The sequence below is a fragment of the Megascapheus bottae genome, chromosome 16 (assembly GCF_031878675.1).
Source record: "Megascapheus bottae isolate mThoBot1 chromosome 16, mThoBot2.hap1, whole genome shotgun sequence".
NCBI lineage: Eukaryota > Metazoa > Chordata > Mammalia > Rodentia > Geomyidae > Megascapheus > Megascapheus bottae.
Genome location: NC_143524.1, coordinates 14,004,201 through 14,030,698, shown reverse-complemented (window position 1 = coordinate 14,030,698; position 26,498 = coordinate 14,004,201). Strand labels below are relative to the sequence as shown.

Below are 26,498 nucleotides of genomic sequence, written 5' to 3'. Positions count from 1 at the left end.
CTTCCCAGGTATTTTTTTGTTGTTGTTACGATGGCAATAAAAAGAAATGGATCTCACACTTTGAACACAGCCAGGCTCCAGGATCTTTCTTTGGTGTGTATTCTCTTTCTTCACTTCCTAATGGAAACCTGAGATGCCCAATGCAGGGCTTAGGTGAGGGAAAGCATGTGGGTGAGAAAAGTTTTGTGCCCTGGCATTTCCCTCATTCCATAAGCCTACATGTGCCTATGTCCAGCCCTATGCTAGGCCCTCAGAGGGAAGGACAGGACTAGATGAGCTAAAGGAGGCAAAGTATCCATAGGCTTGATTTCATTTCTCTGAATATCAGAAGTGGCATGGTGTTAAATGAATTTTACCTTATGTTCCCTAAATGGAAGTTAGAATTCCTGGAGGTGGGGGTTGGGGGAGGAAAGTCATCTTTTCTAGCAGGAGACTCTCGAAAACCAGTTGCTATTCATTTGCCTGTATACTTGAGAGACCATCCCGAGGCGTGAGCCATTTTTTCTTTGCACACAGCCCCGCCGATCTTGGTGTCTGTCTTAGTAGGCAAGGCCCTGCCTGCTCATACCTGAGGCCCTCAAAGGGACAGAAGCAGCTTTCTCTGGCTCTCATTGGGAGTGACTCCCCCCACCCCAAAGAATGGGCTCTCTTCCTGTGAAGGGCCTATTAATAGCCACAGAGATTAGATTTCTCCCACACAGAAATCCCCAAGTCCTGAGCAGGACTCCTCTTTCTGTGTGGGTGCTAACCTTTGACTTTGGAATCAGACTGTCCATCCTATGCAGTACTTAGCAAAGAAAAAAAAAGTGTGTGGCCTTGGAACTCAAGACCTGTCTAGACTTTCCAAGGATGCTATGATACCAGTCAGTGGTCCTTTCTAGTTCTCAAGGTCAATATGACTGACTAACTCTCCTTCCCATCCTGGAGACCAAGGGGCCAAGAGAGGTCAGAACAAAGGGACAATAGTCCATTGGGATGGAAAAGACTTGCATTTCTGAATCTGGCAAGGTAAGCGGGAAGAGGAAACAGCCCAATGATAGGAATGAAGGCAAGTCTCCAGCTTTGTGTGCCCAAGTTGGCTGGGTGGTGCTCTGTCCCAGGCTAGGTGAATGCCTGGTAGGTGCTTGTGTGGCCCAAAGTCTCTCCTGTTCCAACACATAATCGCGTGAGACCACAGAGCCCAGCCTCTTCTTGGTTGGTGGGTCCAATTTCTTCCTTCCTGGCTAAGACAGCAACCTTTCCCCTGGATTACAGTAGGGGCTGAACCTGGCCTTATTTGGTCTCCTCTAACATAGCAGATGCCCTGTGAGTTACTTTCTTTCCCCAGTTAGACCTTGTAGTCATTTCCTGACGCAGCTAGAAAAGATGATGCATTTGGTAAGTCTCAGTGAGTAAGGTCTGACTATTGTCTCTGTGCTTATCTCTCTCATACCCAGAATCAGCTATTACTGCATTATCTTTATGAGAGGTTCAGTACAGAAGCCCCATCCTCATCAACACTGTGACTCACCCTCCATTACTTTAAAGGTGCCAGAATTGAGGGGGTGGGTGGGATTGAAAGTTCTGACCAATGAGCACTCACTTTGCAGGATGGTCTTGGCTAAGCATTATCTACCCTCCCTTTGGTGCCAATTCTCCAACAAAAGAGTGACTTCCCATCTCCTCTGACCCCTCCCCCCACAATCTACTCCATCCCCAGAGAAGCTTCTCAGCACAATGAACAGAAAGTGTTTCCGTTCTCTGCACCCCTGCTGCTCCTCAGTGTTGGCTTTGGTATCACAGCATGGGTTGGGACAGACACGGTTCTTTGTAAAGACAATGCTGTAAACGGGGCTAAAGGGATCTAATGGGCAAATGGGTTCCAAGCACCACATGTCATGTCATTGTAAGATATAACTACAAGATGGCAGATGTGGGGACTTTGTTGGCTCCATTGAGCTTTACTGGAAAAACTAAATAGCATAAACATTGTCATGTCAAGGAGAATGAGCTGTGATTCATTAAGAGTTACCATGTAGGGGAGAAGGAACGTGGCCTGGTGATAGAGTGCTTGCTTAGCATGCACAAAGTCCTGGGTTCAATTTCTCAGTACCACATACACAGAAAAGCCCAGAAATGGCGCTGTGGCTCAAATGGCAGAGCACTAGCCTTGAGCAAAAAGTGTCTGAGGACAGTGCCCAGGCCTTGAGTTCAAGCCCAGGACTGGCCAAAAAACAAAAACAAAAACAAAAACAAGAGTTACCATGTAGATCTTAGGTCATTTGACAACCAAATCCCACAAGAACACTAATCAGATTTTGATTGGCCTTTGAAAATACTTTGTGATCGATACAAAGACTTGGGTGTGGTATAATTGTTAGTTCTTGGGTAGAAAAGAACCAAGAGATAGAAAGAGAGGTTCATATGAATCTTTCTAAACCTTTGGATACACTCTAGATAGACATTACTCTTTGGAATAAATAACGTGTTCCTCATCTATCTTTCCCTCTTAAAGTTGAATGACAGGAAAATAGGCTTTAGAGCTTACTGGGTGTTTAGAAACTGAAAACGAGGAGAAAAGGGTGGTATTTTCCTTTGACTGATCTCTGTAAGTCCAGTGATTGGCATAAGAAGAAAGATGGGAAGGGGTCATCTTTATTACATATCTAGGGGCCAGAAATTTGGTGCTACCTCAGTTCTGTTGTGTGCTGGCCATTAGGCTGATTATTTTTAGATGTCAAATCCCAAGCTCTCGTTGAAGTGGGAAATGGACATTTAAAAAAAACCAAAAACACTTAGAAGGAAGAATCTTGAGTTTGAGAAGAGGCTGACTGTGCACCAGTGGAGAACTAAGATTTGGCAAAGTCAGCTGGAATGGCTTCTGTAGCCCCAGCTCTTCATTCCTTTCCCAAGTTTCCAGTTGGCATCCTGGCTGCACACATAGCAATGACTGTGTTGCTTTCATAGCTTGGGGACACTCCCCATGCTTCTATCAGACAATGATGAGATGCTGAGGTCGAGGATGAGATACAAGTTCTGGGAAATCTAACAGCCATGCATCTGGCTCCCAAGGTAGAGCTTGTGAGTCATTCTTTTCCAGGGGACAAAGAAACCAGAGCTCACGTTTGCGTTCCCATCTGCCTTTTCCTTAGTTCCTCTGTGGCCTATGCTATTATATATCCTGTTGCCAGAATGGATTGTTTCCTGGACTCAGTAGCCCCCTCCTGCAGGCCTGTCTAGGAAATTGAAGATGAGGGCAGGATGGATGGGAAGGTGATGAGTGTCCCTGAGGCATCGCCAAGGTAGATTCTCAGTTCTGCTGTCGCTTCTGCTACCTCATCCTGGAACAGGCTTTTGTGTATTTTCCTTTTCTTTCTGTGTGTGGGAGGGACAAATAGTACCAACTGCTTATTGTGAAAACCTGCAAGGCACATAAAATGACAAAAAAGACTCGCATCTAATGGATAATCACTGTTAAAAACATCGGTGTATTTCCTCTAAGCAGTTTTGCCAAGGCTTGTTTTTAAAACATTGTTACAACCATAGTACAAATTGCTTTGGCATTGCATCAACACTGTTTCACCATGTCATGAAAGAGTCTTTGAAAACACTTTTTCTATGGATGAGTTGCATTCCATGTCATTGCTCTGGCGTTAAGCACTAATAAATGGTTGGCCTTCTGCACCATTAGCAAGTGCAGCAGGCAACATGCAGAAGTGTGCATGGTATGCATTCTTTACTTCACAGGAATCCCTAGTGCCAGTTCATTTCCCAAAGCTCTGTGGCAGGTCATTATGTAAGATCAGTATGGAAAAATCACTCTTTCCACCACTCTTACCAATGAAAGATATTACCATTAAAAAATCTGTACCATGGGGCCAGGAGTTGGGCCTAGTGGTTAAAGTGCTTGCCTAGCGTGCTCGAAGGCCCAGGTTCAATTCCTTGGTACTACATACAGAGAAAAAAGCCAAAGTGGTACTGAGACTCAAGTGGTAGAGCTCTAACCTTGAGAAAGTCCAAGGACAGTGCTCAGACCCTGAGCTCAAGCCCAGGACTGCCCCCCCCCAAAAAAAAATCTGCACCAGTGAGACCATATGCTACTTTATGCTTGTGAATTACTGGTGATTACTATTGCTGACTACTTGACGTTGTTTTGTTTTTCCCGTGAATCAGTATTTTCCCTGGACTGCTTCAGATCTAATTCTCTGGGCTATGCTGATCAAGCCAACTTTGACTTCTAAATCAAAAGATGCAATTATTTTTAGAGTGCAGTTACTTAAATGTTGATAATAGCATAGATTCTGAACTTGATCTGCATTACTCCTTCTTTTGGAAGTGGAGAAGGTGATAGCCTAGATGTCCAAATGTCATTTTAAGGAAACTGGGTGTGTGTTGGGGGTAGGTTAGGAATCGAATAGAGCTTTGTGGCTTACCTGGGCATTTACATGCCCACACATAACAAACCATGATGTATCGGGGGAAAAGTTCATGCTACAAAGTAGTTCTGTCATTTATGAACTGTGTGGCCCAGGACAAGTTGCTTAGGTTCTCTGGACTAAACGTTCCTCATGTGAAATTATTTAATTAGGTTAAACAGTGGTTGCCTTTGTCTCTTCTTTGCCCACTCTCCCATTCCCTTGGACTCTCTGCAAAGCTTTTAATCTTTAACATGTATTACATGATCTCTTGGGCACCCTCGTAGGATGGGTTATTTCTGTTAGCTTTGTGAAAGATGGGGGAAGACAACTGCCCAAGGACTCAATGTTTACCACTGTCAGAAGCCTGGGAACATTCATGAACTCGTCCAGTTAAAAGTTAGCAAAAAAAGGATTACTGATTGAAGTAATGAAAATGTTTGTCACTGTGATTTGATTTATTATACATTATATACATGAAATGACTGATTATAATGTACTTAATAATTATATGCAGACTTTATATCTCAGTTGTCTTTTTTTGTTTTAAAGAAAGTAACCGGTGATTGGATATGATGGGAGATGAAAATCTAGAAAGAAGTGTGACTTCCTATGAGAAACTACATCTATGACTACTAGACCCATCATAGGTAGATTTTTGGAGGGCTACAATGATTTCTGTACGCTGTACAGGATGCATATGCTGCATATTCCTCTCAGAACTAACATTTTCTGGCAATAAATAGCAGACATTAACTGTCCAAAAACAGTTAGCAAGGAGAGTATGACAAGGTAATCTGTTTCCCAGCTACACTTACATATGCAAAGTAGGTGTCATTTCTGGTCTCAGAAAACAGATTCTGGAGGTCACACAAGATAAGCCACAGCTGGCTTTCTTTCCTCCAGAAAGCCACCTCCTCTGTTCACCTACTCACCTACTTGTGACTGGTATCCATCCATTTACACTTGTGTCTTGTACTAGCTGGCACTCAAGCAAATATAGCCCAGTTTCTCACCTGTCCTCTTGCCCTCCCAGGTATGTGGTCATCTCCCGGGAGGAGAGGGAACAGAACCTCCTGGCATTCCAGCACAGCGAGCGCATTTACTTCCGGGCATGCAGGGACATCAGACCTGGGGAGCGACTGCGGGTGTGGTACAGTGAGGACTACATGAAGCGACTACACAGCATGTCCCAGGAAACCATCCACCGCAACCTGGCCAGAGGTGAGTGTGTGCTTAGGGAAGGACACACTCATCAGGAAGGCCACACCCACCAAAAGCCCCGCCCGCTAAGGGAAGTCTATACCCCTGGCAGAAAGGCCACGCCCACTGAGGGAAGGCCCAGCTGAATGCCCAGGAATGATGCTCTGTGCCAAGATGCAGGGTAAGGCAGGGCAGCAGATGATTGTTCCAAACCTGAGCAAAGCTCTACACCTGTAACCTTCTCTTTCCTGGGCGGCATTCCCAGAAACCCTCACCACACATATTTGAGATCATCATCAAGACATACAAATCCAAATCCCCACAGCCAAGCAATTAAATTGAATCAACACTAATCTTGATTTCCACAATGCACATTGATGAAAGGGTGTTTTAAACTGTTCATGCCTCCGTAATATTAGCAATAATGAGACATTTGTTAAGCTTTGTTTGCTGTGTGTCCCTTGAAATGTCCACGTTCCTATAGAATCATGGGAATGGTACCTACATCAGACTGCTGGGAGAATTCCAAAGAGCAATGTCTGCCTTGACCAAGGAAATCCTCCATCATAAACTTTAATTTTTTTTTTTTTTGCCAGTCCTGGGCTTGAGCTCAGGGCCTAAGCACTGTCCTTGGACTTTCTCAAGGCTAGAGTTCTACCACTTGAGCCTCAGCACCACTTCCGGCTTTTTTCTATGTATATGGTTTGGAGGAATCGAACCCAGGTCTTTGTGCATGCTAGGCAAGCACTCTACCACTAGGCCAAACTCCCAGCCCCTCCATCATAAACTTTTCAAACTAATGATCCTTTGTGGATTATTAGCTCCTCTTACAGATGCATGAACCACATCACACTGTGGCCTATCGGGTTCACATGGTTAGGGAGGGAAAGCTGAGCTAGGTTTATAACTTGAACTTGTCTGACTTCTGGGGAAGTTCTAACCTCCAGTGGCTTCCCAGATGAAACTAGTTCCTTCTCTGCTTCTTCCTTGTCTCATTCCTGGAAGATATAGCAACACTCTGTGAATCAGATAGAGAGGGCTGGAGAGGGGTAGGAAGATGGTCCAGGTATGAGGAGACTGATGGGTTGGAGAGTCCATCCAGGCTTTACTGAAAGGAGTCACTTGAAAGTGGTTTGAAGTATTCACCATCCCCTGGCTGATTACCTCTTCACTCCATCATCAGCCTAGCCAGGGTAAACTAGAGAGCCCAGGTCCTTCTTTCAAGGACTCTATTTGCACTGAAGTCATATATCACACGCACAGAATCCACCTGATCTTAGGAGCAAAGGCTTAGCCATATCATATCATGTTCCTGACCAGAATCTACTTACTGAGGTTGTGGGGAAGACTTGGTTTGGGAAAGAAGTGACTCATCAACATTAAACCCACTTTAAAGACAAAGCAGAACAGAGCATGCTGTGCACACTGAGTGCAAAAGTCTGTGGCTGTCTGGCTTGGTAAAAGGTACCTGGTATTTTGATGGGCAGTGAGAGGACCCCCAGTAGTCAGCTCATGTCTTTTCTTGTTCGGATTTGGGGGTTGGGCCCATGCTGATTTCACCTGGGAAGGCATGCTTCCATGATGAGGATGTGGTGGCTTCCATTTGACCTCTGAGATGCCTCATGCAAAAGTGCCCGAAACATAGTAAGTGCTCAATACATCTTTGTTGAATGGATAACAGAAGAAGTAAATGAAGACAGCCAAGAAGTTTCCAAAAGACACTCGAACCCAAAGAAAAGAAAACCAAGAGAAAGTCATTGTCTGAGGACACAGGTTTCATCCTTTCTTGAATTTTTCTGGATTTGTGGGGGCCTTTTGGTCCATCAGTGTTTTCTCCAGAGCAACACAAGCTACATCATCCTCAGAAAGCCATGTAACACAGGGGCTGTTCAGAGGAGAGAGTGAGCTTTCAGGAGTGGAGGCTCCTGGAAAATGTGTCAGAGAACCCAGAGAGGAGATGCACGGTCATGTGAAGACATTGAAAGAAGGCTTCTATCCTTGGTCAGGCTGAGTAGTGGGCAACAGAAAGGAAACCAAAAGGCAATCAGGAGAGGACCAGAGCTCTGGGGAAAGGGGGGATATTGGTGCTGAAGGAAGCCCCTGGAACCACTCTTGAAGCCCAGTAGCCATTCTGTATGTGTGTTTGTAACCTGCACTTTTAGCAGACTCTGGGTCCTTTTTTATTGTGCCTTAGATGGTGAGACAGTCTTGCTCCGAAAAGAGTGCCAGGTGGTGCCACCATGACGAGATCTGGTCACTTAAGGCCTTACCATAGAAGGGGTTGTTTGTAACTGGAGGCTGATATCTTGGGCAAAAAAGAGGCCAACGCATGAGTTATTAGTCCTTACAATGCAAAATGAATTGAAATCATACACAAGATAGAGTGAAAAAGAAAAGAAAGAAATGAAGTCTTTTGTCAGGTAGGGAAACCTAGCTATATTTTGAGATGGCTTTGGGTCCTGTGGCTACCTGGTCCTTATCTTTTCAGAGGTAGCCATCTTGGAGCCCACAGGTACTCCTGTTATCCCTCTGCATCAAACCACAGAAGTTGAGACCAACTTTTCTCATGCATTCCCGTGCTTCTGATTGTGAGGAGAACAACAACCAAAGACAGTTGCTATAGAGTGGATTTTCCCTTAAGTGGCCTGCCTCCAGTAGAAGAGGAAAGAGTGGGGCTCATGACATTTCATGTGTACCTTTTACCAAGTCAAAGCAGCTGTCTTCTAATTGCTTGGCTAGCACAAAAGCCTCTAAGGTGGGAGGGGGAGATCAATAATTGGCTCCGAGGTATGTAATGGCTGGGTGGGGTCCAGGATGCAAGGCCCTTTGAAAAAAATTCCCAGTTGCATTCTCTCAACTTAAAAGATAAGAGACTTTTTTTTAATCTAAACATTTTTGGGGTCCAATGGCCCTAACTACCATAATCCACTGTCTGATCTACTTCTCCGTTTTTGTTACACCTGCCCCCAGAAGGCCAAAACCAAAGGGATGCAGCAGGCAACTCACTCATGGAAGGCCTGTTCTGTTTTCTGTTGCTTTCTCCATGTGGGGCTTTCCCCCTCTTCCTTACACCCTGGTTTTCCTTCCTAGGAGAGAAGAGGTTGCAGAGGGAGAAGTGTGACCAGGCTCTGGATAGCCCGGAAGACCTGAGAGGTCCCATTCACATCCCTGTGTTAAGACAGGGCAAAAGGCCCTACAAACGCGGTTTTGACGAGGGGGACATGCATCCCCAGGCCAAGAAGAAGAAAATCGACCTCATTTTCAAGGATGTGTTGGAGGCCTCCCTAGAATCCTCGAAAGTGGAAACCCATCAGCTGGCATTGAGTACCTCTTTGGTCATCAGGAAGGTCCCCAAGTACCAGAATGATGCCTATAGCACAGCAACCATGGCCCATGGTGGGCAGAATGTCAGCCGGACCCAGGAGGAAGAAGACTGGAAGATCCCCCGCGGAGTGGCCAAGGAATCAGGCCCATTGGAGGATGAAGAAGAAGACCCTTCATCGTTCAAAGCCGACAGTCCTGCAGAGGCCTCTCTGGCTTCAGACCCTCATGAGCTCCCGACCACCTCCTTTTGCCCCAACTGTATCCGCCTGAAGAAGAAGGTCCGGGAACTACAGGCAGAACTAGACATGCTTAAGTCTGGGAAGCTGCCTGAGCCCCCTGTTCTGCCACCGCAGGTACTGGAGCTCCCCGAGTTCTCAGACCCTGCAGGTAAGTCAGTGTGGATGAGGTCAATGTCAGAGGGAAGAGTGAGGTCAATGTCAGAGGGAAGAGTGGAAGGTGCGCAGTGTAGCGGGTGTCCCAGAGTGCTCTGTTGTAGCCACCTGCTGTCGAGAGACCAAAGGAGTCCACCGTGGAAGGGGCCACTCCCAGGGTGGGGTTCCATGTCCTCAGGTGCCAGTGTCCCACTCACTTCCAGCACTGATGGAAGGCCTCATGTGTCACCCCTGTATCCTCCTGGTCAATAAAGGAAGTTCCACTGCAGGAGGGGGTGTGTGCTGTGTTCTTGACCCATTGTTTTTCTCTGATATACGCCCCCCTTCCCCATTGTCAACCCCAAAGGCAGCTCGACTTCTTTCCTTATAATCCCAGTGTCCAGGAGCTCTCATGGCTCCCCAAAGCCATGCTGGATATCCTGGCTTGTTCTTCCCTTCCACAGATCTGTTCTGCCTGTGCTATGCTAGTTCTCAGCCTGTTATTGCACAAGGTCAGAGACCTGGAGCATCCATCCACATGCTCTTCCCCTGACTTCCGGTAGCCTCGATCTCTTCAGAGTTGGAGAGAGGTCAGGTGCATGGCATAGTGGTGGAGTGCTTACCCAGCATGCACAATGCCCTGGGTTCATGGTACCACATGTACAGAAAAAGCTGGAAATGGTGCTGTGGCTCAAGTGGTCCAGGACCTGAGTTCAAGCCCCAGGACTGCCCCCACCTCCCAAAAAAAACAGTTGGAGGGAGACTTAAGTGCCCTAGTGCAGCTGAGCTGGGCAGTAAGTACTTCCTGCCTTAGCCACACCCTTAGACAGAGTTGGTGCAGGTATTCAAAGCATGCATCTGAGTGAAGCTGGGTTTTGAGTCTACAATCCCTTGGGGCCATATTCAAGCTCCTGTCATTCGAGGACAATGTGCACGGTGGGCAGAGGAGCCCCCCCTCACCTAGTCCTTCACATATAACCTGAGAGTGTCCAAGGACCCTGTCTTCCTCCCTCTGATCGCCTCTTCCATCTGATCACCCCCTCTGTCTGTGGTCCATGTCAGTCCCTGAGCATTCAGGGATTGGAAGCAAGGGCTGGCAACCCAGAGCCCCATGGGCAGTGACCGAAGGCCACCACGGATAACCCACAGGGAAGAAAATTCACACAAGAGTGCTTGTAAACAAATGCTAGGCAGGGATTCAGTCCATCCACCTGTTTTCACATGGCCCCTACTTCCTTTCAGGTCGTGTTTCCTGTTCCTGTGGCAGAAGTGTTATGCTTTCCCCACCAGGTGTAAAGATTCCTTTCCCATCTGTTTTCCAGCCTCAGAAAGCATGGTATCTGGCCCCGCCATCATGGAAGACGATGACCAGGACGTCGATTCAGCGGATGAATCTGTCTCCAATGACATGATGACCACGGCCGACGAGCCCTCCAAGATCTCCTCTGCCACCGGGCGCCGGATCCGACGTTTCAAGCAAGAGTGGCTGAAGAAGTTCTGGTTCCTGCGCTACTCCCCGACCCTCAATGAGATGTGGTGCCACGTCTGCCGCCAGTACACAGTGCAGTCCTCCCGCACGTCGGCCTTCATCATTGGTTCCAAGCAGTTCAAGATCCACACCATCAAGCTCCACAGCCAGAGTAACCTGCACAAGAAGTGCTTGCAGCTGTACAAGCTGCGCATGCACCCAGAGAAGACGGAGGAGATGTGTCGGAACATGACCCTGCTGTTCAACACGGCCTACCATCTGGCCCTCGAGGGCAGACCCTATCTGGACTTCCGGCCTCTGGCCGAGCTGCTTCGCAAGTGTGAGCTCAAGGTGGTGGACCAGTACATGAATGAGGGAGACTGCCAGATTCTCATTCACCACATCGCCAGGGCGCTCCGAGAAGACCTGGTGGAGCGGATCCGACAGTCCCCGTGCCTCAGCATCATTCTGGACGGACAGAGCGACGACCTGCTGGCTGACACCGTGGCCATCTATGTGCAGTACACCAGTAGCGACGGGCCCCCGGCCACCGAGTTCCTGTCTTTGCAGGAGCTGGGTTTCTCCAGCACAGAAAGTTATCTCCAGGCTCTTGACCGAGCCTTTGCTTCCCTGGGCATTCGTCTGCAAGATGAGAAACCCACTGTTGGCCTGGGTGTGGATGGTGCCAACATCACCGCCAGCCTGCGTGCCAGCATGTTCATGACCATCCGCAAGACGCTGCCCTGGCTCCTGTGTCTGCCCTTCATGGTGCACCGGCCTCACTTGGAGATCCTGGATGCCATCAGTGGGAAGGAGCTGCCCTGCCTGGAGGAGCTGGAGAACAACCTGAAGCAGCTGCTCAGCTTCTACCGCTACTCGCCACGCCTCCTGTGCGAGCTGCGCTCCACGGCCTCTACCCTGTGTGAGGAGACGGAGTTTCTGGGGGACATCCGAGCTGTCAAGTGGATCATCGGGGAGCAGAACGTCCTCAACGCCCTCATCAAGGATTACCTGGAGGTAGTGGCCCACCTGAAGGACGTCAGCAGCCAGACTCAGCGGGCGGACGCCTCAGCCATCGCGCTGGCCTTGTTGCAATTCCTCATGGATTACCAGTCCATGAAGCTCATCTACTTCCTCCTGGATGTGATTGCCGTGCTCTCACGCCTGGCCTACATCTTCCAAGGTGAGTACCTCCTCGTGTCCCAGGTGGATGACAAGATCGAGGAGGCCATTCAGGAGATCAGCCGGCTGGCCGATTCCCCGGGAGAGTATCTGCAGGAATTTGAAGAGAACTTCCGGGAAAGCTTCAACGGGATCGCCGTGAAGAACCTCAGGGTGGCCGAAGCCAAGTTCCAGTCCATCAGGGAGAAGATCTGCCAAAAGACCCAGGTCATCCTGGCCCAGAGGTTCGATTCCCGCAGCCGGATCTTCGTGAAGGCCTGCCAGGTGTTCGACCTGGCCGCCTGGCCCAGGAGCAGCGAGGAGCTCGTGAGCTTCGGGAAGGAAGACATGGTGCAGATATTTGACCACCTGGAAGCCATCCCCACCTTCTCCCGGGACATCTGCAGGGAAGGGCTGGATCCCCGAGGGAGCCTGCTGATGGAGTGGAGGGAACTGAAGGCTGATTATTTTACCAAAAACGGCTTCAAAGACCTCATCAGCCACATCTGCAAGTACAAGCAGAGATTTCCCCTCTTGAACAAGATCATCCAGGTCCTTAAAGTCCTCCCCACCTCCACGGCCTGCTGTGAGAAAGGCCGCAACGCCCTCCAGCGGGTCCGCAAGAACCACCGCTCCCGCCTGACCCTGGAGCAGCTCAGCGACCTATTGACAATTGCCGTGAATGGACCGCCCATTGCCAACTTCGATGCCAAGCGAGCCCTGGACAGCTGGTTTGAGGAAAAGTCTGGCAACAGTTACGCCCTGTCGGCCGAGGTCCTCAGTCGAATGTCAGCCCTGGAGCAGAAGCCAGCGCTACAGAATGTGGACCCCGGCTCCGAATTCTATCCAGACATGTAAGAAGCTCCTGCAGTGGTCTTCACTAAGCTGTTGAATATTTTTTTTTTTTGATCGAGACTCATAGGCTTTGATATATTATATAAGTATATATTATATTATAATTATATTATATATAAACTCACACCGAAATTTACAAGCAAAAAGTGACACGTCCACCGGAAGCTTCTGGAAGCTTTCAGAAAGGAAAAATGTTGGCAACTGACTCTTGTCTACACTTGGCAGCTTCAAAACGAACCAGGCAACTCGTTTCCACTCACAGGAGCACGTGTGGGAGCCATTCACTTTTCCACCTGACCGTCAATCAACTGCATAAGCTAAAATGATGGCACTCTGCTGTCGCCTTTTGGTAGCTGGTATTGTTTATGTTTTCATTTGGGAGTTGAGGGGTTTAGGGTTGCAGTCTGGGGTTTACAGTCTAACCTTTTCTTTCTGCAGATAGTTTCTCAGCCTCTGCCTAGGTACTCTGGTCCAGTTGCATCAGGGTGAGAGTTGTGTGTCTGGATTGGAGTTTGGAGTGTCTGATTTTTCTCTCCCTCTCCCAACTGACTTGAAAGGCTTTTACTCTTATTATTATTGTTGTTATTTTTATTTTTAATGACAGTTCTCTCACTGTTCTATAGACATCAATGTTGGCCAAACTGTGAACTCATCACCCCTCCCCAGTGCTCCTCCCCTTCCACCCTCCCCATCCTGTAGTTGGTTTCTTCCTTTCATGCTCCAGGGACTAAAGCTATTATTACTGGTTACACTGAAGGCAATCTTGCCTTTGAACCAAGCTTGAAATCTGGGGAAAGGGAGAGGGTGGAGCTATTTGCATTCCTGTTTTTACAAAGTCGAGGGTAAAACAGAATAATTCCATTCAAATCTGGGGCTGCTAGGGGAGACAAAGAGCCAAGAAATCCAGACCCCCAATACGGCAGTGATTTTTTTGGCTAAAAACAAGTAAAATGAAATGAATATATCCAATTTATATATATATATATATAATTATTTATACTTTGTCTTTATAATCCTACAGAGTGTCGGAGGTATTTTGTTTTCCTTTAATAATCGTGATGTATCTGCTATGTGGTACAGAAGTATCAACACAACTTGTGCCCTGGGTTTTACATAACTCAAAAATGAGAGTTGCCAGAGAGATCCTTATGTGACAAGGCAGACCTGACAGAAGGTTGCGGGAGCACTGAGCGAAGTTCTGATACCTGTGAACTCTTCCTTTCTTGAACAAGATAGTGGTGTTGTAAAGCAAAGATCACACACACACACACACACACACACACACACCCCTCACAATCACAGATAAGCTTTAGAAGTGGCTATTTGCCCACTCCCTGGGGCAGGCCATGGTTTAGAGGAGTTGATCAAATGTTCTTTCGTTCATTTAACCTCCAGTATACCTCACAAGGGAGTTTTCAAAAGTGTGTGTGAGCTGTTCAAAACTTCTCTTTGTGTTTGTACATCTGATTTATGCATATTTTATGTGCAGAGACCCTGTCATAGGGATGCAGGTCGTCTTTGAGGGACGGGGTGAGGAAGGTCTGAACTCTCTGCCCATTAGCAGTTGGGGTGGATGGTGTTCAAGTCTAGCAAGACCCTCATCTCCTCAACCTTCTTGGCCCACTCTTGGGCAATGATGACTTCCTTCCTTTCTTCTGAGATTTTCCTTGCCTCCAAGGCTTTGTGCCATCATGGAGAATCATAGTAGAAATGTCATTAACACTGAACCCGTTGCTATCCTTTTCCTGGTCCTGCAGTCTGGCCTGTCAACCATTCAGCAGATCCCTCCCTCAGGCCCCTCAGTCTTGGTGCTAAGATAACTTTAGAATCATTGCTGCTAGTCAATAGCTTTTCATTATATAAATATATATATTATATTATTTTTGAAATATTTTCATTTGTTTTCAACAATGATGTAGCATGTTCAAAGAAACAAACAAACCTGAGTTCCTCCACCTGTCCCACTGCCAGATCTCATATACTGCCTTCTTCAACAAGTCAATGCACCCTGCCTGGTGACCTTCCCTCGCCACCTGCCCCAGTGACACACACACACACCCTTTCCTCCTCCTCTTTTGAGCAAGGAGAGTCAGCAGAACTAGCAAGGGAAGACCCTTTCCCTTGCTTGTGTGCCACCCAGAGCTAGAGTCCTCTCCTCCCCAACTCCTCCCATCTAGACCAAAGCCTAGATGAGGTCAAGTGTGATATTGTTGTCAAGGAGACACAAAGTCCCTCCCTCTCATGTGAGCTCCCAGCCTGGGGATAAACTCTACACACACACACACACACACACACACACACACACACACAGTCTGCAACCTGGGAAGTTTCACCAAACATTGGAGGGACTGAAATGAGTTGAGGGCAAGGGAGGTTGGCAAGGCAGACTTCATGGGAATTAGAAGTTGTGGTCAGAGTTCTTTTCTTGCCAACAGTGGCCTTACATCTTCTGCTCCCCTCTGTGTCTCCTGCCTGTTGCATGGGGGGCTTCAGTGGAGTTGGGAGACCCTAGCCCAGAATCTGTGTCTGTGTCTGAGCATTGGTCAGGGCTCTTCTCCTGTTCCCTCCCAAAAGTCCATAGCCCAAATAAGCTTGACCCTTCAGCTGGAGGAAGAGATGCTTTGCCATTGCCTACCGTGGACGTCCAGAGGGAGCGAGGCAAGGGAACACACCCCTAGGCCTAGAGAAACAAGTTGTCCCTTGGTGGGCATGTGGCTGCTGGCTCCTAGTGGCCTGCAGACCCTTAAAAGGCTGAGCTCTGAGGTGCCTCAAGTTAGGCCACGTGCCTCTGAAACTTCAGGTGCTCATGGCTCGTGCTGAATTCGGGCAGGTCTACGCTGCAGCAGGTGCTCTCTGAACGGCTTTGCTTTGAGGCGGGGAGGAACAGGTGGCATCCATATCCGTGGCATGCCACTGCAATGTGCACAGGGTCTTTTGTTGGCCTGTAGACTCCCCAAGAGGCTCAGGGCTCCTGCTTGATTCTCCTTCCCCATAGGTTCTGCTAGCAATTGACCCTGATGTCAGCCCTAGGCGTTCCCAGGACATACCTCCTTGAGAAAGGCTTCGATGATGGGGCCCTTGGGGAATCAGACATTGCACTCACCTACATCTTGGATGGGAGAGCATTCTGTGGAGAGAGGCAGGCCATGTCCTACATGGGGTCACTTCAGATGAGACAGCCCTGTATCTCAGCCCCTGGCAGCTTGCATTTCTAGGCTGAGATCTGCCCTGTTTGTACTCATGGTGACTGTTTGGTTACCTGGAGATGATGAGAGATGAGGTAAAGTCTGAGGCTCAGGTGTGTGGCCAGATGTGCCAAGTGAGTCCATTTCCAGACCTAGAAGGGGGAGAAACCTTCATGATCAAATAGAAAGCGACTCAGGATTGTCATTCAAATCCACCCCAGGCAGGAAAGTCTGTGCCACTTACCTTATCTCCAGTCAATCACCAAAAAGCTACAAATGGAGCTGTGGCTCAAGTGGAAGAGTGCTAGCCTTGAGCAAAAAAGCTAAAGACTGTGAGTGCCCAGGCTGTGAGTTCAAGCCCCAGCACCCCCCCCACACACAAAAGGCACACCTCTTTAAGAGAGGAAAAAAATGATAACCCATTGCCGACTCGTGTCTGTGAAGCAAGAGGCCTACCCAACCCTGTCTAGTGCTTGTGCCCCTCAAATCACCAGGCACTGCCTGCCTGGTGAGACAGGAGAGTCAAGGCACCCAAATTGTTCATTTTTAGATTCTTTCTTGCTTTCTTTTTAAAAAAATTGGTTGCCTGTGACATCTCACGATGTTGAGCTCATCTGTATGACTCCATCTTCACTTGAAAGTGTTAGCAGATCGAGACACCCTGGAAAACCAATTCATTGCCAGGACCTTGAGTCTGTGGCTTGGGAATGGCCTCTGCCCTCAGCCCCCTCTGCACAGCTCCAAGTTGGGTTTTGAGCCTCCATCCTTTGACTTGCTTATGCTGATTCTTGGGTTTAGAGAAAGATCCTTTTCTTTAATGCAATATTGAATATTTTTCATTTGTTTGGAGGTATCCTTAAGAAGGAAGAAACAGAGAAGAGCAAGCCAAAGATGGACACAATAGGAGAGACTAAAATAGGCTACTTACTTGCCCAGTCTGGACCTGGGGACTGGCATCATGTTATGTGCCTGAAGCCTGTGTGGCACAGGAGAAGCCCTGATGGGTTGAAATCTAAACTCTCTTTTCCAGGATCCCCACTGCCTTTATTTTTCCTCATAGCCCTTCCCACCTCCAAGAATAGGCATGGTGTTTGTATCTCTGCTTTGGGTTTGTGTTGTGGGTCACTTAGTTGGATTTGTGCTTTTCCTTGGTCTGTGTACCCTGTAGGTCCCTTCAAGAGGCAGCCTTATTAATCTAATCTGGGCAGCTAAGCAGGCAAGTCAGGCCTCAGCAGGTAGGAAAGGTGGGACCAGAGCAAAGGGCAGCTTCCAATGCCCTTTCCCTGTGTCTCTGCTGGGGAGTTCTAATCTGGCCTCCTCCAGTTCTCAGGGGAGAAGGTATGTCAAGAGATATGCAAGGTTATAGCTTGAAGTGAAGCTCTCCCTCTGCCTCTGTCTGTCAGGGTGACGGAACTAGGATTTTTAAGGAACTTTTGAGGTGGTCTTTGCATGTTTGTCAGATGGAGAAAAAGTATCCTTTGGGGAGGAAAATGGTACAGCCCTCCTCTTCCATCTGGCAGTTCCCCCTCCCCACATCCCTTCAAATGGTATCACCCTGAGAATACCTATGCAACCCAGTCTCCCCAGGAGACCACGCATGGAAGCAGGGGTAGGTGCAGTGTATATAATACTTATGCTACAGCATATATATTGTATATACAAACATTTACAGTACGTATACACACAGAGTAAGAGATGAAATCACATCTATATATCTATAAATAATATCCTATATATTTATACATTTCTATGTTTTAAATAGATATAAAAATAGAGTCTATAGAGCTGGAAAGCAGCAGGAAAGCCTGGGGCTATGTGTGCAAAGTGGGAGGATGCAGGGCTCTCCCGAAAGTGAAGTTGCTTAACAAGCAGGCTTTGCGAGCAGTGGGACTGCCTTCCCAGGGTGTTGGAGAGGGGGGTGGCTGGGTCCTGGCCCTCTTGTGCACTTTCTCTTCTCTTCCACAGGCTTGGTCTGAGATTGGAAAGAGATGACCCCAGAGCTCCAGCTGCAGTGTCCCCCCTCCCCCCTCCCCGCAAGCCTATGCTTAAATAAGGTGATAACTGCTTGGCAGTAGGGTATAAAGTAACCCTTGGTGGTGGGACCACTGCACAAACTCCCCAAACCCTCCCCCACCAGAAATGCACTGGCAACCATGCCAATAGAAAAGTGCACCTGGGAATCAAGAATGGTCCAGTTGAGATGCTTCCGCTGCCCCCTAGAGGCCAAGCCTCTAAAGTACACCCGTTCCTAGCCTCCCTGACCCATTCAACCGCTGTCCCGACAGGGCAGGGAAGATGAAGAGTGCAATGTTGCCCTCCATCCGGAGGCTCCTGGCCAGGGCAGGGGGCACCTGCTACCAGGGAAGGGTGGGAGAGACAGTATCCACATACTCAGAAAGTAAATGGCAACTCAAGTTCAGAAGCAGGGCCTTGGCCCAGCCCATGCAATGCAGCTGGGGCCTCTGCTGGCTGTACTCAGGACAAAGCTGTTCCCCTTGTGTGGCACGGAGGCCCAGTGGCCCCCACCTCCGCTGCAACAGCATGTTAGTTCACATACACTGTTCCCATTCTGTGACACGATGCCCAAACCCATGCACTTCCTCAGCCTGTCCACCTTCCACCCAGAACTGGGGGGTAGGTGGGTGGGTGAGGGCCTGGAGACCCCAGTGGCCCCAGTAAAATGGCAGCATGACGGAGGGCTTATGCAGCCCTGACAGGAGTCAGAACCCATTCACTTTCAGGTTCCTCTCCGTCGTTTCCCGCAGAGGTAGAAGAGAGGGTTGCATGGGCTGCAGGGTGGAGGGAGCCTGAGGGTCGTGGCTTGCACTCCAGACCAGCCTCTGCCCTTGGGCTCCATGGAGATACTCATCTCCTATCCTGAGCCTTCTCTGGCCCTGTGTTACTCTGCCTCATCAACATACCTCAGTCTCCAGCAGACCCACTCCGCACTACAGTCGGAGGCCAAGTCTGCTCTGCCAGTGCCCATCTCCTTTGAGCCACAGCTGGCTGCCATCCAGGTCAGAACATCCCCTAGTGCCTGGCTCAAGACAGCCCCAGCCTAACCTGAGCCTTCCCACTGCAGGAGGTCAGTGTCTGGCCAGAGAATGGGCATCCCCAGTAGCAATCCCACAATGCACTGTACCTCAGAGAGAGAGTATGCCACAGGGCATGGAGGCCACAGGGCCTCTGTGCAGAGGAGGACAGCCAGTTCCAAGGCTACTCACAAGAAGACAAAAGCCAGGCTGCCTGTGGGCACCCTGTAGTCTAAACTTTTGTCTCTTGGGAAAAAGAAGCAGCCGGATTCTGTCTTCTTCAACCTGGCCTCTCTCCTCTCCACCCCCTGGCTGCTGAACCATTTTCATTTCAATCACAAAGGAAAACTATCAAGTGGGGGTGGAGGGAGCCATTTAGGAATCAATTATCACATACCTATTGCTATGTTAATACTTTCTTTAAATAAAAAAAATCTCTCAATGTTATTATTTCTGCAGACTACGCTTTATAGTACCTGTGTGGCAGGGGGCCTAGAACACTGGATACAAATAGAGCTATGTTGGTTTATCATAATATGTACGCAGAAACTTTCCTTTTGTCATATTATCCCTGTAAGATTGTTAATAAAAGCATTGAAATTTACTCAAAGTTGAATCTCTGCCTTGTTGTCCATGTTCTGAATGACTCCATTGCCTATCACCTGAATGGAGGGGGAAGAAAAAGCCTGCCTGGTGCCAGGTTAGAACTGGAAGACATTTCTGTAGCTGCTTCCTGCTCTCTACTCCCCCCTACATCCCTCCACCACCACTGGAGTTGACTTCGAGCAGGTGATTTAAAGGCCTCATCTTGAGGCAACTGTTGCCCAAACTCTGCTTTATATGTATCTACCCCACAACAAACTCTTTGAGGGAGCACCCCCAGCCTTTGCAGATTAAACATTTCTCCACATCTCCCATGTGTCCGGCTGTGTAGGCTTGAGCCTTGGTGAGATGCTCTGGATAAGTGAAGCTTTGCCCAGATTGTTTTCAATAGGGAATGGGCTTATATTCAATAATGTGTTCTTAATTTTTTTCAACTCAAGATGTTAAGACCATTGCCCATCCAGCTTCTTCTCAGTGGTTTTTCCTTCTTCCCCTTTCCTCACCTCTTCCTTCTTAGTGCCTGTTTGATCACTGTGCGTGTACTCCATAGCCCCATGGAATGTTCTGGTTCTCTTCTTCCCAAGAGCATAGGGGAGGAAGGAACAAAGGATCTCCACTAAGTGGACCACAGTTGCCCCACCACCATTCTGCACAGACTTACAGAAGTTCCAAAAAGAGAAATGAACCATAACTATATGTCCGCATAAATGAAGCTTAGAATTTCAGTGTTGAATATAGGAAAACACTCACAAAATACTCCATGCTGTTGAGGGTTTACTTGTACATATCTGTAGCCCAAGTATAAATGAGTGTTCGATGTCATGAATGCAAGTTCAAGATCCTGGTCTCTCGAAGAAAGGGCACTGAAGAGAACTTCAGAAGTAGTCAGGTTTTATTAAAGGTGATGATGGTGGCGCAGAAAGTGTTTACACAGGGCTTTCTACCCACATTTTAGATGTTGAAAACATTAAGTAAATGGAAATTAAAAAAAGAAGAGGACCATCAAACTCTTGACTGTGAGAAATCATTTATTTACCACGGTAAATAAAGGTTTTGCTCTGAAGACTGACACCAGACATGACTACTTTGTCTCATGCATCTTTTTGTGCTTCAGTTCAGGACTGTAAAATAAATACACATACAAACACACACATACGGTATTTGACACCAGAAACACAAAAGGCAGAAACAAATCACAAGGACTAAATTTCTCTTTTGATAATGTGGTTTAGGCTACCATTCCCTTCCACCAGGACTCTTTCACTCCGGAGGGGAACTGACCCTGAAGAAGGGACTGAATTCCATGCTTGCTCTCTGCCTAACTCTGATTTGGTGATTTGTCATTGAATCCACATGAAGTCATCTTGTATTGGAACAGATAGTGTATGGAAGATCCTGATGGAAGCACTGTACAAATATAACTTGATCAATATAAGAAGGGGGTCACAGATGAACAAGGGTAGGCATCTAATGCCCCAGCCCTGTGGCTGTCTTTCTTCTTCCAAAGTGCTCCCTGCACACACACACACACACACACACACACACACACACACACACACACACACACAGTGTGCCTTTCAAATACGATCATATGTGTTTGCACAGACTCAATTGCTCTCATTTGGTGGTAAATCACAAACATGTCTGGGATGAAATAAGGGAATGCAAGGATTCTTGGCAGTCTGACATCTCTGGGTTAATTTTAAATGTGCCCCAAATGAAATTTGGGTGGGAAAGTATAATTAGATTGTCTTCTCTTGCTCATTGCATGTAAATGAGGAGCAGGAGTAAAGAGATATTACAATGAGTTCCCAGGCAACTCGTGAAGGTGCCTGAGATAATTCACGAGGGTTCTCCCAGTTAAGCCATTTACAATGTCCTTGCTTGACCTTTCCCTCACCGCTTTCCTCCCCAATCTAGTCTTCATCTTTGAATTCATCTGGGCTCCAAGGAGATAGCTTTATCCTAGGAACTTGGAATGCAGACCAAGCCCTGCCTCCTCTCTGCACATCTGCTAGCTGAGGTGGTGTTGGATCTCTGAGACATCCCATGGTGATGTCTCAGGATGTGGTACCATATTTGACCACAGTGAAAGGGAAATGGACTAGAACTACATCTATCTGAAACGTATAGTTTGGATTCTAGAAAGCAATGAACATGAGGACTCTGGGATCAGGACTCCCTGCCTAGCCCACCTCAAATGTCCCTCAGTGAGACTATCAGATGAATGCAGATTTATAGGCCCAGGTTTCTTGATTTTTTTTTTAAGTCTAGAGCCCAAAGATTCCTAGATTAGAATCATAGATGTTATTAGGAAGAGAGCTGCTGGCCAGCTTTCAGCTTCTCCGGGAAATATTTTATTCCCTTGTTGCTATATTAACCAAAAAAAGAAGGGACCAGGGTAGACAGAGAAACCCCATAAACATGATGTTGGGGACTACAAAGAAGTACCCTTCCCCCCCCCAAGGGAAAAAGAAATTTAGCAAGGACTGGAAAATTCTAATGATCAAAGTTCCCAATGATCCAAAATGTTTGTCCATGGAAGACAAGCTCTATACTCTGTCTCTTCAGAGAACGTGTTTCTCTGTGCAGAAAAGACAAGTCAGGGACCAAAAGTGACGACGTCCTGCTCCACTTGTGAGGAAGAGGCCCAGAGTGACATAATTCATGGGAAGGGCAACATCCTTAGCCATCTCCTCTAGAAATTCTCCCTTGGCTCAGAGAACTGGGGTACTACCCGAAGACCCAGAGTTTGGATGTAGACCTAGAAGAGTCCATATTATAGAATCAATGGGTCTGGAACTATCTGGGTGGTTTAGGAACTTTCTTGGTTTTTCTAGCCATATTTGAAAGTGAAAGACTGTAACCTAAAGAAGTCTTGCTGGAGCCTAGGAACAGGCAAAGAATACCCACAAGCATGGGAATAATGGCATCCTTCATGGCATTCACATGTGCCCCATGGCATTGGTCTTACTTAGTTAACGGAGGGCCAAACAGAAGCTCTGAGAGCAGAGGGGATGGAACCTAGGATTTCTGGCTTCCAGGTGGGGACTATTATATCCACTTATTCAGGTTTGTCATTTAGATTTAAGTAATGATGGGGACATCCACGGGAGTGACAAGGTGAAACAGTTATCATGAATTCAAGTCTCAAAACTGGCAGAGGAAGACACTTCTCTTCTTCAAGGTTGTCCCTGTTGCTACTTTTTTTTTTTTGGAGCAGATAGCACAGACCAGGTTCATCATGAACTTTCTTCCTGAGAGGCTGGGATGCCGAGAGGGATAGGCCTGGGTCTGTCCCTCTGGTTTCCATGGTGCTGCTGGAGAATAGGACAGCACACCCTCAGAGATCAGCAAGGGCATTTCACTTGTGGCTTGTTAGGGAAGGTCTTCCCAAATATAATACAAACCAATTTTAAGATGTGATCAAATCCTTCAATCAAAAAGCACACAAGTTCAGTCTAAAAACTGGATCTGAAAGGCACAAATTAAAACCTAAGAATATAATATATATATATATATATATATTTAAATGAAGACTCCCAAATTTCATGCTGGTGGCTGAGGTGTCCATCACTGGAACTAGCCAATACCCTGCTAGTACTAAAGTCTCCATAGGTGGCTAGGAACCTGTGGTGGAATGTTGTAGAAGGGTCTCTCCAAGAGCAGCCCTAAAGCCCCCTGTGCTTGTTGAAAGTTGGGCACTGGTCTGGGAAGTCCACATTGGCCCTGGAACCTGCTGATGCTGCCTGAAGACTGAGGTTTCTGGGGGCTGCTGTGTAGTGTGCAGCGTAAGATGAATGCTGGCTTGTTTTGCCATGCCCATCTCTCATTCTCATTCTGTAAGTTGATCCAGGATGCTTTATTTCTTTCAGCGTCTGTGTGTGTGTGTGTGTGTGTGTGTGTGTGTGTGTGTGTGTGTGTGTGTGTTGGTCCTGGGGCTTGAACTGAGGGCCTGGTAGTATCCTCAGTTTTCTTACTCAAGGCTGGCACTCTACCACTTGAGCCATAGCTTTTGTTAAGAGTCTCACAAACTTTCCTGCCTGAGCTGGTTTTGAACTGGGATGCTCAGATCTCAGCCTCCTGAGCAGCTAGGATTATAGATATGAGCCCCTGGTGCCAAACTCTTTAGCCACTTTTGAAATGCTTAGTTAAAAACAAAAATTCTTCTTTTCATCTGTGTTTTCCCCAGTGGAGCTTTGTCTGCATCTGGCCTCAGCTCACCTGCAAAACCTAGACAGGAGTATATCTGGGAAGTCTCTCTCCACAACACAACTGAGAGAAATGTAGGCTTTAATATGACCCAAATGTCCCATGTTTGTACACTGCCCTGCTGGCTTTGCACATCTGTTAGAATCAGAAACATGCTGAGAGAGGAATAGAATCCTGATCCATCCATGTTTCTAATGTCGGAATGAGGATGGAACACAATCAGGAGATTGCAGAGGGCACCTGGGGTTGGAGAATGGGCTGTGCTCAAGAAGGGAGGTTGGCAGTGGCTGGCTTACAGGTGCAGCTGGTGCCACATGGCAATCTGCCGGCGTGGGTTCTTGAGCATCTCCTCCCAGTGGCTGCGCTCAGAGCCCGAGGTGTGCAGGCCCAGACTGCAGTGGCCCATTGCCCAGCTCCGCCCCTCCTCATCCTGACCCAGCACCTCCAACTCCACACTGGAGGCCCGCAGCAAATCGTCAGGCAGCTCAAACATAATCATCTCATTCCATACAGGGTTGATCTTGTGTTTGGCTCGTTTTGTCTGCTTCTTCTTCAGCTTCTGAGCCTGGTGTTTCAAGGTCACCTTGACCGAGACATCTGAGGATGGACAAAGAAGAAAGAGAGACAAAGAGAAAGTGCAACTGAAAATGGTAATACTTCTTGAGGTTCCCGCTCAACCCCACTACTGGGCTAGACATTCACTTGGAAATTAAGTACCTACCAAGCAGCAATCACTTTTCTAAAGGGGGACCCAAATGGCAATCCTGCCTCAAATGTGGAAAATGAACAATATGGGCTCATTAGCGCTCATCTGAAATGCTTGGGGCCCAGAGTGTTTTAGATTTGGGGTAGCATTCAGATTTGGGGATATTTGCATATGCATAATGCAATATTTTTGGAAGTAAGACTCAAACATGACTTTCATTTAAGCTTTATGTGTGTGTGTGTGCGCGCTCACTTGTGCGTGCATGCAGGGTGTGTGTGTGTGTGTGTGTGTGTGTGTGTGTGGGTGGGTGTTAAACACACAGCTTGAATTTTTGTCTTTTGTTTTTATTTTGCCAGTCCTAAGGCTTGAACTCAGGGCCTATGTACTGTCCCTGGGCTTCTTTTTGCTCAAGGCTAGTGCTCTGTCACTTGAGCCACAGTGCAACTTCTGGCTTTTTCTGAATAGTTTATTAGAGATAAGAGTCTCCCAGAATTTTCTGCTTTGGCTGGCTTTGAACTGCGATTCTCAGATCTCACCCTCCTGAGTAGGATTACTGGTATGAGTCACTGGCACCCATTTGAATGTAATATTGTAGTAATTTTTGCTTTTCTTGTGCATGATACTAAGAATTAAGGTATGAAAATTTCCCCTTTTGCTTAGAAAGCTTCAGATTTGAAAATTCTGGATTTTATTTACTTATTTGTTCATTTGTTTTTGTGACAGTATTGTGGTTTGAACTCAACATCTTAAGCTCTTGCTTAGCTTTACTTGTTCCAAGCTGGAGCTTTCCCATTGAGCCGTACCTCCACTTCTGGCTTTTTGCTGGCTAAGTGGACAAAAGAGTCTCTTGGATTTATATACCCAGGCTGCCTTTGAATTGGGATCCTCAGATTTCAGCTTTCTAAGTAGCTAGGATTATGAGATACCATTGCCAGTCTAGGATTTTTGGTTCAGAATACTCAACTATGGATGGCCCATTAGGGGTCAGATTACCCTGCCACCAGGGAACCACCATTTGCCATGAACCCCTCCAAAGGTCATTTCCTCAGCTCATATCCTTTCCAGAAAAATGGCTTTGATGCCCTGCAGGTTGATTTTAAACTCCAATCAGAATAAAGAAAAGAAAAGCTTCATGTCCTGTGGATTACTGAGAAAGCAGGTTCCTGCTGGCTGACTGAGTCTTTTCTGGAGCGGCCTGACTTCAAGACACATTGCCTTGCCCTCTACAACCATGGTCCTGTCTGCACAGTGCCCCCCTTCAGGAACCCACAAACAGGTCAGCAGATGAGCTCTGGGAGCTCAGATTCAGGACATTGCTTTTTCATTAGTCAAGGTTCCTGAAGCTAAGATGAGAAGAATTGTTACTTTGTATTTATTGCTATAATTATCACCCCTGGGTGGTTAGTTTGTTATTTCAGTGAGACAATTGAGAGATAGAGAGCTGTGCTGTAATTGTCCTGATGTGAGCCATAAAGAAAAAGGAAGACCTCAGAGAATGGACCCTCAGGGAACAAGGAGAAAGCATTGAACTCTGATCTTTGGCTGAGAAATCAGCCTGGCAGCTCAATCCTGATTTCATTTGCCCCAAATCTTTTGCTTAAAGATTCTGAATATAGTAGTGGTTCTTTGTATTCTGCTATAAATAAAGATTTATTTATAGCTTGCTCTGAGCACTTGGCTCTCAGCCTAGGTGTGATCCTGTTCACCCAGGCTCCTTTCCTGCTTCGATAGGAAATGTTGCTTTGGTTCCCAAGAAGCAGGACCTGTGCCAGGTTATCCAGAAGGAACCCCGGAGATTCCAGAATCTTGAAAAGAGACGTAATGTATCTGGGGATGGGGATGCCTCAGCCCTTATTCCCAAACTGTCTGCTGTTTCTCACACTCAGTGGGGATTGGAGTGGCAGATGACCAAGGCAGAGAAGACAGAAGAGACTGGAAAGGGTTCAGTTATGGTTAGCAGAGGGTGACAGGAGAAAAAGAACCT

The 26,498-nt window shown here is 47.3% G+C and overlaps 2 protein-coding genes across 3 annotated transcripts in view; one reads left to right on the top strand and one right to left on the bottom strand.

The window, feature by feature from the left end:
- Prdm11 (PR/SET domain 11) overlaps positions 1 to 12,872 on the top strand; it is a 59,156-nt gene extending 46,284 nt beyond the window's left edge. For both annotated transcript variants that reach the window (XM_090347853.1, XM_090347854.1), the window contains 3 exons: positions 5,431 to 5,618; positions 8,688 to 9,308; positions 10,615 to 12,872. In XM_090347853.1, coding sequence (XP_090203979.1) covers positions 5,431 to 5,618; positions 8,688 to 9,308; positions 10,615 to 12,779 — 2,974 coding nt within the window. In that variant the 3' untranslated portion in view covers positions 12,780 to 12,872. The remainder of the gene's footprint in view (positions 1 to 5,430; positions 5,619 to 8,687; positions 9,309 to 10,614) is intronic.
- A 7,734-nt stretch (positions 12,873 to 20,606) lies between these two features.
- The window catches only part of Syt13 (synaptotagmin 13), a 34,044-nt gene continuing 28,152 nt past the window's right edge, over positions 20,607 to 26,498 (bottom strand). Inside the window, exon 6 of the mRNA XM_090347852.1 lies at positions 20,607 to 24,405. Coding sequence (XP_090203978.1) covers positions 24,101 to 24,405 — 305 coding nt within the window. The 3' untranslated portion in view covers positions 20,607 to 24,100. The remainder of the gene's footprint in view (positions 24,406 to 26,498) is intronic.